Raw genomic sequence first — 11,999 nt, 5'->3', positions numbered from 1 at the left:
CTCCCCATGGCCATACAGCTCTGATATAGGGAAGGGCTGAGGAACGCAGGGACAGCAAAGAGTACAAACCTTTATTAAAAATAAGATCTCAGAGAACAGGGCAGCAAAAGCCTCTTCCTGTTCATTTCTTCCCTGTTGTCATTCAGTTGCTTCGAGGTGCTTCCATCGAGTTCCTGAACGAAGCAGAAGGATTTGCAGCAAAATCCAGGCTGGGAAATGAGGAACTGGGCCAAGGAAAACAACTGCAAAGGGGCAGCAGGGACAGAGAAGTTCCTCAGCCATCGAATGCAGGCAGCTGAGAGCTGGTGGTGGGTGGGAAGATCAGATGTCACAAAAACTCTTTCACAACTGGAAGAAAGAAGTCAGGATGGGAATGAGCTCGTATCTCCTTCAGCAGCCTGCTCTCAAAGCAAAGCCCTGCACACTGAGAGATGGGCCTTCAGCAGTGCTACTCAGGCACCAGACCCTGGTATAGCTTTGCTCTGATCCATCCCACACAGTTCCCTATGTAAATCATTTACATCACTTGGGAAGGAATCCTTTCCCAGAGCCAACTCACTTCAAGTCACCCCTTTCTCACAGCGTAAGTTGAAAGCAATGCCCATAGGTGGGGATTTCACGCATTACCTGAGAGCTCTGATCACTGCACCAGCCTGTAGGTGATGTAACGGCCTGCAGTCTCACTCGGTCTTATGATCTTCACCACCTGGAAGGCCAACAAAAGGAGCAATAGGGGATGGATGGTGTTACAACAGCTGGTTCAGCAGGCAGCCAAGCCTGGCCTCGGGGCTATCTGCTGCCCTGCACACACCTCTACATAACCCATAACAATCAGAAACAAAAACACTAAGAAAGAGGAAACCTTTCCCATCTCCAAGCTGTGACACACGGTGCTGCTGCAGCTCCTTATCCTGCCTGCAGGGTCCTGCTGTTCGTTATCAGGCTATTTTCTCTTACCTGACCTCGCTTTATCCCAAAGTATCGGGCCACGGGATCCCCAGCCTGGATCCTGGGGAGTTGGTTCTCCCTCAGTTTACTGCATGGAGTCAAGGAGAAGCTCTGAGTCTGTTTGTCCTAAGGCAGGGCACAGCTAACAGAACATCACACAGCCAAAGCCATCCATTTTAGGCCCAAGGCAAGCACTCATCACACCCCAACTGGGAAGGAAGGACCAAACAAAGGATACTATCTGGCCAGCAGCTCGGTTACTTCTTCTTTTGTCATGACAACGTGCTCTGGGACCAGCTGTAAACAGGAGAGAGAGATCACAAGAGACTGAGAAAGCAACCAGCTGCAAGACTTGTGGGAAGGAACAAAGCTGTGGTGGTGAAACCCAGCCCAGGGCAGGGCTGGGAGGGATGGCCTGCATTGCCTGCACTGCCTGCATTGCCTGCACTGCCTGCATTGCTCACCTCGTGTTCTGTGATGTTGATCAGAAGCTCCTGCTGCAGAAACTGCTCCAGAATGTATTTGGGAGCCATATCGACCAGGGACTGGGAGGGAAGAAGCACAGCAGATTGTAGCACTGCTATGGGACTGTGTGAGCTCAGAGCTGCCCCAGCAGCAGCAGCAGGAGGGCAGCATTGACATGGTCATATAGGCATAATGCATAAGCCCAGCATGAAGGCACAGAGCCCAAACTCTGCCTTTATGGAGCCGGCACAGCTCAAAGAGCCCCGGGGTTGGGTCGTGCTGTACCTGTTTGGCCGAGGGGGTCATTCCCTGCTGCACCACGATCAGAGCACGCGTGATGTTCTCCTCCTGCATGCGCTGGCAATACATCTTGATGGTCTTAATGCCGACTTTGGGCTCCTCTGGGGGATCAACAGAGCCGGGTGAGACCGGAACGGGTTCAGCACCACCAGGCCCCAACCCGGCCCCAACCCCGACCCCAACCCGGCCCGGTCCCGGCCCCAACCCCGACCCAACCCGGCCCGGTCCCGTCGCTCACCGGGGAAGAAGACGAACATCTGGTCGGTCGGATCGTCGTTATGTGCCACCAACACGGTCAGGTCGGTGCGACGCGGGCGGCCTTCGCTGGGTTTATCCCCGAATTGAGCTTTAAATTCTTCCAACGTTTGATCCAGCTCGTCCTGTGTCACCAGGTAACCGCGGTCGTGGCACAACTGAGAGGAGAAGAACCATGTGAGGACTCGGACCGGACCGGACCGGACCGGACCGAACCGGACCGGGCCGCCCCGCACCTGCATGATGGTCTTCCGGATCTTCCACAGCCGGTACGTCTCCTCCTCGTCGTCCATCTTGCCCCCTTGAAGGACCCCGAGCTGCCCGCCGCAATGCCGGTCCACGAGGAGCAGGCGGGGCTGCCCCGCGAGGGGTCCTTCGCCGCGGGGAATGCCGGGAGATGTAGGCGGGGAGGAATGCCGGAAGGACACCGCCCCCCCCCCCGCGGACTCTCCCGCCTCTGCGGCCGCATCGTCGATTTGATTGGTCGTCTGTCCCGTCTGTCAGAGGGAGGGGCTGGCACTGCGCAACGACCGCAAGAGGTGGGCGGTGCCTCCGCGCGTCCTTAGTCACCGATTGGTCGAGGGGGGTCGGGCGGTGGCGGGATGGGTTGGGGCTGCCGCTGGGGACGGGCGCTGCTGTGCGGGGCGGCGGCGGTGCGGGGAGCGGGGAGGACGATGGTGAGTGCGGGGCGGGCGGGACCGGGACGGGATGGGACGGGACCGGGACAAGGGGGGGGGTCGCTGGGCCTGGGCTGGGGTCTGTATCGTCCGCGTGGTGACCGCTGGACCCCGCAGTGCGCGCAGGCGGACGAGTGGCGTTCGGCCACCTCCATCTACGACTTCCACGCGACGGACATCGACGGCCGCGACGTGGCTTTGGAGCAATACAGGTATTATATATATATACACATTCTATATACATTCTATATACACTATTATATATACACTGCGGCCATACAGCGCTGCGCTGTAGCTCAGTGCGGTGCCCTCCCCCCCCCCATTTAAGCCCCTTCTGCCCCCGCAGGGGTTTCGTCTGCATCATCACCAACGTGGCGTCCAAATGAGGCAAAACGGCGGTGAATTACACTCAGCTTGTCGACCTGCACGCACGATACGCTGAGAAGGGGCTACGCATCCTGGCCTTCCCTTGTAACCAGTTCGGGAAGCAGGTGGGCACCGCAATGCAATGAGGGGGGGGCTGTGCAGGGATACGCGTGTGACCCCCCCCCGCTGTGTTTTAACCCCCATCAGGAGCCCGGGGACGACGCGCAGATCAAAGCCTTCGCGGAGGGTTACGGGGTGAAGTTCGATATGTTCAGTAAAATTGAGGTCAATGGGGACGGCGCCCACCCGCTGTGGAAGTGGATGAAGGAGCAGCCGAAGGGCCGGGGCACGTTGGGGAAGTGAGTGCTAATAGTCGGTGGGGGGAGGGCAGTGGGATGGTGCTGCCCCTCTCACCCCCCCCCAACTGTTTTTCTCTCTCCCAGCGCCATCAAGTGGAACTTCACTAAGGTAGGGGCTGTGGGGTCACCCCCTGCTCTGGTATAGCCCGGTATCTAAGTGCTATGGGATGGGGACAGGCTGATGGGGTACAGCTCTGCTATAGGGCAGCCCTAACCCCAGAGCAGAGCCCTGTGCTGCTCAGCCGTTCCCATGCTACATTTTGACTCGCTCATTTGGCTGCTGTTTCACTCCCACAGTTTCTTATCAACCGTGAAGGCCAAGTGGTGAAGAGGTACAGCCCGATGGAGGATCCTTATGTAAGTGCTGCCCACTCTCTGCCTGACCCCCCAGCCCCCAAACTGTGCTGTGTGCTCAGGGCAGTGGTGCTCTCAAGGTGATGCTCCCCTTCATCTCGAAGGTGATCGAGAAGGATCTGCCCGCCTACCTGTAGAGCTGCGTGCCCAGCTGCTGCCCAGCACTGCTCCCTGCTCCCCATAGGCACCATCAACCAGCACCATGACGGTCTGCCTTGAAGCCAGCTTGCTGGTGAGGCAGACCCGAAGATTTAGCGTGCATCTGCTGGAGGAAGGTGTCCTATGGCCAGGGATCTCTGCTGGGCAGCCCCTTCCCATAGCCATAATGGAGTATCTACTTGCAATAAACCCACTTGGAAATGAGCTCTGTGTGTGTGTGTTTGGATGGGGGTGGAGCTGATGTGCTGCTCCCCTTGTGCCTGGAGGGGGGAAGCAGGGCTCAGTGGGGCAGCTGGGAGCTTTCATAGAGCCTGTAGGGATAATCCTCATTAGTGCTGATGGGGAAATTACACCAAATCCCGGATCAGCTGCTGCCCAGAGGAAAAGCTGAAGTAGAAGAGTGCAGTTTGCACATCCCATGGGGAGAACTGAGCCAAACACCAGCAACCCCCCCCTATTCAGTGGTGCAAGACACAGCCTGGGGCAGCCACTGCGCAACCACACCAAACAGTGCTGTGTTGAAACACAGCATTGGTGACACAGCATGTGGAGCTGAGCTGGGGCTGCAGGCTCAGCCCTGCCCTTGTTGCAGGGTAAAGGTGAAGCTGGGAGCACGGTGGGGCTGGGTGCCCCTCTATAGGGTAAGGAGCCACATATGGGGCAGAGCAGCACAGCAAGCTCTGAATGGAGCCAGCTGCACGAACAACAACAGAGCCTTTATCTGTTTGCTGCAGCAAAGCTGGGGGAACAAAAACAAACAGTTGGCCTTTGAGGCCACAGGCTGGGCAGGATCCAACCCCAACCCTGCTAGTCCCAGGGGTGGCCCAGTGCCATTGGGGGGGGGTGGCCAGTGATATGGGGGGGTGAACCAGGTGGGATGTTGGTCCCAGGGCTGGTGGGAGACTGGGGAAGGCTGGACAGACAGAGCTGGGACTTACAGAGACCTGACGTGTGGCTCCGTTTTACTGAGCAGACAAATGATCCTTCTGAGGCAAGTAGAAAATTGAGGGATTCTTAAATCCAAGGCACATGTTCTAAAAAATAAAGAGAAACAAACAACAACGACGACAACAACAAAAAAAACCCCCAATCTCTTTACATATATACATCTCAATTCATTATAAATACGCGTAGAAAACAAAACCCAAAGGCAAAACGACAAGCGGATTAAAAAGTGCTAACAAAAAAAAAAGGGAAGAAAAAAAGAGGGAGTCGTTTAAAAATACATACAATCAGTAGGACAAATGCATAATAATTTAGTTAAAAGATGCCATTAGGTATAATTAACCCTGATAAAAAGATCAGGGCAGGGAGGGGATTCCTTGAAGGTGCTCTCTGTCTTTCAGAGATAGGGGTGGGGGGTTAAAGGGGTCATTGCATATATGTTAACATTGTGTGTTAAAGCTGCCACGTGGGGCTCTGCTAACGTGGCACAGTGGTGGGCAAAGGGCACCTGGGTGGGAATACCTCGTTGTGATTCCTGAGTTGGAGTCTCTCTGAAATGGGGTATTTTTTTTCTTGGTATCTTTTTCCCTTCGTCGCTGAGAATTCAACCAGTGCCAAGTGAGTGGATGTGAGCGTTGTGAGCTGGGAAATACTTTAAATAGGAGGGGAAAGGGAGAGCCCTGCTCTGCTGGGAGCTGGGGATGCAGGAGCTCCTGTCTTTGGTGTGGGCTGTGAGGTAAGGAGGGTTCCTTGGATGTGGTCTAACAGTGAGGCTGGTGGGGGGCAGGGAGCCCCATGGGCTGTCCCAGCTCTCAGCGCATCGGGGTGGGCAGCCCCCAGTCTCTGGGGTTGCAGCCACCCACGGCGCTTCCCAGAGCCAGGGCTGTGTGCCTGGAGGGGCTCAGGAGCACATGAAAAGCTGCAGCCCCTCAAGACTGACCTTCTGGGCAGTGGGGCGGCCCCTCCGGGTCTTTGCCAAGAGATGGGGAGGGGGGCTCACATCCTTCCCCTGAAAGCATCCCGGTGCTGCTCCCAGGGACACCCAGGTGGCTGAAGGCAGAGAACAGATGCAGAAGGGAAGATGCAGAGCAGCTGCCCCGGGGCACAGCTGCCAACCCCTGCCACACTCCTCAGGTAAAGCAGAGAAAACAAAAGACACATCCCGGGACCTGCCGAGGTGTGAGGTGTGGAACGGGGCCGGCAGCAGCACCTTCTGTGCTGGGGGGCAGCTGCCCACCCTGCTGCTGGGGCAGGTGGGGATCTGGGGCAGTGCAGTGCAAAGCAGATGTTTGCTCTTTGGTATTGGAGGTTGGATTTGCAGCATGAGCAGCAATACTGCAACATCCCTGTGCTCGCCAGGGACCTCTCCTTAGGGCTGAGAGCAGTGCTGGGTGATGCCAGCCATCCCCATCCCAGCCAAGAAGCCCTGCAGCACAGAGCTGGGGAGGAAGGCCAGGACAAAAAAGCACAGGACAGCAAAATGTGAGAAAAGCATGGCCAGCTGCAGCAGCCCTGCAGGCACAGGAGAGGTCAATGGGACTCACAGCCCCATTGCTCCAGGCAATCCCTGCGTGGTCCCAGCATGGCTGAGCTGTGACAGACTCAGCAGCTCTGCCACGATCCTGGCTAATGAGGTGCTGGTGCAGTCAGCTCCTGCAGCTGCTGCAAAGCTGAGGGGGGAGGCAGGGTGCAGCTGCAGAGCTCTGGGCTGGGAGAGGCACAACCTGGCTTGGAAACTCAGTAGTCTGCAGGGGATGGGTGTCTCTCCTCGGTCTCACGCAGCACTGACCTGTGAGCAGGACCTGAACACAGCAGAGACCATCAGTCCAGATCAGCTGAACTTGGCAGCACTCAACTACCCCCAAGCACGTTATATACAAATCTATACATGCCCGACTGTATATTATATATAAATAAACTTTGCATTAAGGAACTATAGTTTTGTTTGGTTGGTTTTTTTCTTCCCTCAAAAAAAAAGAAATGGATCAGTCCAAACCAGTAGAAAAACCAAGGGCTGCCCAGCCTTCATCTCTGCACCAAAGGATGTGGATCTGCAGTGGCTGAGTGTCACCCTGTGCATCCAGAGGCTCTCAGAACTTTTGGAAAAGCCTATTGAACTGGATCACACTCTGTCGTTCCTGGGGGAGTATGTTCTCTTGAGGGGCCCCATTGAACGTCCTCAGCATGTCCTCCAGGATCTCTCTGAAATTGATATTTCCATCCTGTTGGATAAAATCTTCCTGCTGTTGCAGAGTCTGTGAGGGCTCAGGGTGAGGCAGGGGCTGATGTTCTTGCAGTGAAGAGCTCAGAGGCACGCTCCCCTCCAGGATGGTGTCCGGGCTCTTGAAGGCAGAAAGGTGGCTGAAGCCGAAGGGAGAGCCGTGCTGCTGGTGGGGCTGGAGCACAGGCTCTGGGGGGAAGCAGCGAGCACTGGGCTCTGGGTTCATCATGTCAGGAATGCTGTCGCTGGGAGGGCTGTAGGTCAGGTCCAGGATCTCGTCCTGGCGTAGGGAGTGCTGGGGTAGGGGGAGCCCAGGTGCTGTCTGCGTGAGGTCCAGGGGCTGCTGCAGCATGTGAAGGGGAAGGGAGAACTGCAGGCTCTGCTCTTGTGCCTGGAGGAGTTGGTTGTGCTTCCGCTTCACGTTCTCATCCATCTGCTTCAGCTCCTCCAGCACCTTACGGACACAGCTCTCGGGGATCTTTATCCCTAAGGGAGGAACGAGCTTCAGTCCCCAGAGCACTTCGGGAAGGGAAGGGAAGGGAAGGGAAGGGAAGGGGAGCTGTGGGGACAGAGGCAGAAGTAGCAGGGCCCAATCATCGGGAGCACCTGCCATCCACTCTGCCTCTTGGCCAGGCTGTGGAGCAGGGAGATGGGGCTGCAACCAAAGCTCTCACTCTCTGCCCAAACACACGTCAGGTGGCCTCAGCTGTCCAAGTGCTGCCAGGCCAAGACACAGCCCAGTTCAGGAGGGGAACTGTGGCACTAGGCAGCTGAAACCCTTCCCTCCTTCTCCTAGAACATCCTGTAATGCCCCCAACTCCCTTCCCCACATTTCACCTACCGACTTGTTTCTTCTTCTCCTTGGTCTTGAGGCGGACGATCTGCAGATAGCTGGTGTTAGTGATGTCTGCCATGATGCTGGCAATCCTGCTCCACACCCTCAGCAGGGCTCCACACAGCATGTAGTAGTGACGCAGGCGCATGCCCTGGAAACACTCCTTCCCCTCCTGGATCAGCTTGCAGCTCCTGTTCCTTCAAATGGGAGAAAACAACCTGAATCAGCATGGCAGATTGTTACACCCATTGCTTCCATAACATGTCCCCACTCACTGCCACAGCCCAGACCCCAACAGCACTGTTGGGGAGCACAGGACAAACCCCCCCACCCTGGTAGCTGGGCAGTTTTGGGCTGTGTATCCCTTACCAGACTGCATGGTTGCACTTTTTCAAGGAGAAGTGATAGCAGCTCTCCCAGTGCTCCTTGGCTTCCTCAGGTGTCACCTGCAGAAGAAGCAAATACAGGCAGAGGTCAGGATTTTCCACTGTCCAACGTATAGCTGCCACCTGAAATCCAGGACTGGGAGTCAGCACAGCCAGGTGCTAACACTGGTTCTGCCCAACACACAGTAGGGATATGAGAAGGTGTAAAGGGGTTGCATGACTGTCCTTCAGCCAGCCCTGCTCAGAGAAAGATGCTCGTCCCTCTCCCCATGCTGCAGGACTGCAGCTCCTGCCTACCTGCCGGTACTTCTTGTGCAGGCTGTCCAAGCTCTCAGGCTGGCTCTGCTTCCCAATATTTGGCTTGTAGAGGATGAAGTTCTTGCCACGGCCCTGCTCTGCCAGCAGACAGGTGTATTTGTTGCCTCGTGTCTGGTGGGGAAGAGCTGACGGTTACAGTTGCATGGGTCACTCCCCCCAGACTTGTCTGAACTAACCCCTCTTTGTGATACAGGTCTTGGAGGCATCTCCCAACCCCCAGCACAAGGTCAGACACAGCCCAATGGTCATGACAGACCTCCTCTGAGGAGCCATCCTCTCATCTGAGGTGTCATCCCGGCAGAGCCCCAGAACATACCTTGTAGGAGAGGTAGAACCCATCATAGGATCCGGTCAGTTTCAGTGATTTCTCATAAGCTTCCTCCCACTTCAGTCCTCTGTCAACGCTGATCTAAATGAGGACAAACATGGATTCTCTAACTTCAGAGCATGGGACAAAAGCATCAATGTCTGTCACACAAAACACACTCTTCTCAGCACAAACTTAGTGCTGCTGCAGCCTGGAAACAGGCTTTGCCAGGCTACACTCCAGGGCATTACAGCCCAGAGAGCCCTTAGGCAGCACAGGGCTTCTCCCTGCCTCCTCTGTGTGACTCCCAGCATCAGTGACCTGCTCAGGACCACAGCAAACGTGACACAAGCATGACAAACAGCCATGGATCAGAGGGAGGGATCCAGCAGTTCACAGCTCCAGCATGGGAAGCAACAGAGAAGACTGGACTACAGAGATAGCAGCGCAGGCTGCCTACCTTATAAAACACAACCTGCCCATCCTGCGGGTGCCCAGGGGTCAGGAAGACCTCCTTGCTTTCCTCGTAGATCTCATCAATTCCTGGAGCTAAATCTGTAGCACAAAGAAAGACCAAAACACATGCCCAGGTGTAAGATCCATCTCCCTGTGCCACCTCCTCTTCCAGCACAGGAGTCTCAGGATCTGTGCTATGTGGGGTTGGGACCCTCCAGCACCTAAGAAGGCGATGAGGACAGAGGAATAGCCAGTGGTCAGCACAGGGAGGGACAGGAAACCTCAGGGGTGCAGTATAAGAAGCCTGATCACCCCTTTCCTCCTTACCTAGGATGCCCATGTCATATTTGCCCTCCTTCTTGTCCTTCTCAATCAAATAGTCAAAGGTATCAGAGAAATACTGGAACAGCATGTTCTGCTTGTCCACCTCCAAGCCCAGGATCCGGTTGAGGAACTTGGTGATGGAGCAGTCTGCAAGAATGCAGCAGGGAAGGGAAGACTGAGCAGCTGACAGAGCAGCACATTCCCAAAGACACCCAAAAAGAGAATCCCCACCCTTCCTTAGAGCAGCACAGCAGCATTGCATAAGAGAGCAGCTCAAGGGCTGGTCCTCCAGGCTGTCAGCTGCCAGGTTGCTGCAGGGAAACACAATCTGCAGTGTGGACTAAACCCTACAGGACTCTGCCCTCGCAGCAGCAGTACCATGTTCTGCCATGGCTGCACAGAAAGCTCTCTGAGGCTGTGTTCTGGTGCAGATGGGAGGACCACAACAATGCCTCTTCCATTTCTCCCTTACATTGGCCAGGAAAAATATGACACGTACCTTTCTCTATCGAGACAGTGCCATACTTCAACTGATTGCAGCAGATCCCCACAGAGATGAGACCTTGCTTCATTTCTGGAAAGAAGAGAAAGCAACTTGAGTATTTTAGAGCCACCCCATCCCTAACAGTAACTCTTCCCCCTTATCGGTACCCATTATTTCACAGCTAAGTCTGCCCCACATCCATTTTCCCCTTTGCTTGGCAGGATGACACGCATCTGCGTGAGCACTGAGCCATCAGATCAGTGGCAGTGCTCCTTTTGAGCTGCTCCCAGCTGCTGCTTGCTTTCTTTGGACATCCCAACCCTGAGATCAACCTGGCCAGAAAGATGCAGCAGGAACCCTGGAGCTGATGATATTCTTACCCTGGAAAAACGCAGCCTCTCCTCTCTCATAGCTCTTGGGCACAGGAACTCTGTTCTCCGTGTAGTTGAGGATAGTGGACAGAACTCTGTCTAGTGCTTTAGCCCCATACTGTGAAAGGAGACAAGAGTAATGTATGGGAGGAAATGACTTTCAGAGAAACCCCACTGAGAGAGGGCTGTGCTGAGGGATACTGTGGGTCAGGGACATACCCTGTCCCCAGAGCCCAGAGCAACACTAGCTGCCCTGGAGACAGGGACTGCTCCCTGGCAGAGCAGCTCAGTTCTGGATACCACACTTGGGGTGCTGATGCTGCTAGCCCAGATCCTGCCTGTAGGTGCCAGCAGTGATCTGCCTGTCCCTGGCTCCTACTGAATGCACTGGCTTACTGCTTTGACCCCTCCTTGGCTGAGCTACCCTGAGAACAGCTGCAAGTTACCTTATTCTCAAAGTTGTACTTGCTGAGGTCTCGGGATTCAGTGGCCCTCCGGTCTCCATGAGTTAAGGCACCCTAGGAAGACAGACCAAGCAAAAGGTTCTTGCTTTTGGCTGATGCAAAACACCTGCTAAGCACGGCCAAATGCTGTGGTTTAACTGAGCAGCTGCTCAGCACCACAGTCCCCAAGCAGCAGCTGCCCCCTGCCCAACTCCTCACAGTTCCTAAAGTTGTTCCACATGATCTCATATCCTATGGAGTAGCCCTTTGTGAGTGCAGGTCAGCTGCTCTGGGTCTGCCCACCCCCACCCCAGTTCCTCTCACTGGTAGGACAGTATGACAAGCTGAAATGTCCTTAGCTCTGCACAGCACTGCTCAGCAACAGCTAAAACACCAGTTATCAGCACTGCATTTATCCCAAAGCCAAAACACAGCATCATACCAGACAGTATGAAACAAACACCCACTGATGTCTCAGCTGAAACCAGGACACCAAGGCCAGGCAGTACCAGAAGAGGTCTGATACCGAAACATGCTTTGGGACTTCACCAAAGTATCTGGGGATTTATCAGAAGGGAATTAAAATGAAACAGAGACTAATGAATTATTCCATACGTTATTTCATTGGCTTTCTGGAAATAGGTGGGTGTGCACTCCTGTGATAGTATGGGGGGAATTCCAGCATCTGGAATTCTGCTTCCCTCAGTATCCCTCTGTTGCCTCAGTTATTCTTCACTTCCTTTCCCAAATCTTAGGATGTTAAAGGCCTTCTGCATTCCTCAGCTGCAATGCTTTCAAGTCAGAGGGTGATGCAATCCCTCCCACTACTTACAGTGGCCATGCCAGTAAGAATATTGGAATGGGAGCCATTCAGAAAGAAGTAGAGTTGAAGCAGTGATTTATTTGCACTTACTAGGCTCTCCAGACGCTTTGCCACGATGGATGCAAACCTCCTTTCTCCAGCTAGCTCGGAGATAAGGAAGACATACTCTGGAGCAGAAACTTGGTTTGATCGATGCGTTCGAC

At 54.8% G+C, this 11,999-nt stretch overlaps 3 protein-coding genes across 6 annotated transcripts in view; 1 reads left to right on the top strand and 2 right to left on the bottom strand.

The window, feature by feature from the left end:
* Nucleotides 1-50: 50 nt before the first annotated feature.
* On the bottom strand, nt 51-2,361 carry POLR2E (RNA polymerase II, I and III subunit E). The gene is made up of 8 exons (XM_072357387.1): nt 2,205-2,361; nt 1,952-2,126; nt 1,699-1,814; nt 1,413-1,493; nt 1,187-1,245; nt 958-1,036; nt 628-706; nt 51-348 (listed from the first exon to the last, which is right to left on the bottom strand). Exons 1-7 carry the CDS (start codon nt 2,259-2,261, stop codon nt 641-643), a joined length of 633 nt encoding a protein of 210 aa, XP_072213488.1. The 5' UTR covers nt 2,262-2,361; the 3' UTR covers nt 51-348; nt 628-640.
* Nucleotides 2,362-2,531: 170 nt separating this feature from the next.
* GPX4 (glutathione peroxidase 4) lies at nt 2,532-4,087 on the top strand. Of its 2 annotated transcripts, none has more exons than XM_072357389.1 (7): nt 2,532-2,645; nt 2,763-2,857; nt 2,992-3,136; nt 3,219-3,370; nt 3,455-3,479; nt 3,668-3,727; nt 3,829-4,087. In XM_072357389.1, the coding sequence occupies exons 1-7, from the start codon at nt 2,571-2,573 to the stop codon at nt 3,859-3,861; spliced, it is 585 nt and encodes a 194-aa protein (XP_072213490.1). In that variant the 5' UTR covers nt 2,532-2,570; the 3' UTR covers nt 3,862-4,087. The 2 variants fall into 2 exon arrangements, with proteins under 2 accessions (XP_072213490.1, XP_072213489.1); XM_072357388.1 differs by having other exon boundaries at nt 3,805-4,087.
* Nucleotides 4,088-5,016: 929 nt separating this feature from the next.
* The window catches only part of SBNO2 (strawberry notch homolog 2), a 50,049-nt gene continuing 43,066 nt past the window's right edge, over nt 5,017-11,999 (bottom strand). For all 3 annotated transcript variants that reach the window (XM_072357661.1, XM_072357662.1, XM_072357663.1), the window contains 11 exons: nt 11,887-11,999; nt 10,977-11,048; nt 10,540-10,648; nt 10,175-10,249; nt 9,679-9,822; nt 9,356-9,450; nt 8,905-8,997; nt 8,568-8,699; nt 8,254-8,330; nt 7,891-8,081; nt 5,017-7,535 (listed from right to left, as the gene is read on the bottom strand). In XM_072357661.1, coding sequence (XP_072213762.1) covers nt 6,919-7,535; nt 7,891-8,081; nt 8,254-8,330; nt 8,568-8,699; nt 8,905-8,997; nt 9,356-9,450; nt 9,679-9,822; nt 10,175-10,249; nt 10,540-10,648; nt 10,977-11,048; nt 11,887-11,999 — 1,718 coding nt within the window. In that variant the 3' untranslated portion in view covers nt 5,017-6,918. The remainder of the gene's footprint in view (nt 7,536-7,890; nt 8,082-8,253; nt 8,331-8,567; nt 8,700-8,904; nt 8,998-9,355; nt 9,451-9,678; nt 9,823-10,174; nt 10,250-10,539; nt 10,649-10,976; nt 11,049-11,886) is intronic.

The sequence above is a fragment of the Excalfactoria chinensis genome, chromosome 26, assembly GCF_039878825.1.
Source record: "Excalfactoria chinensis isolate bCotChi1 chromosome 26, bCotChi1.hap2, whole genome shotgun sequence".
Lineage (NCBI taxonomy): Eukaryota > Metazoa > Chordata > Aves > Galliformes > Phasianidae > Excalfactoria > Excalfactoria chinensis.
Note: the sequence above shows the minus strand (reverse complement) of the source record. Positions and strands in the feature narration are given on the sequence as shown.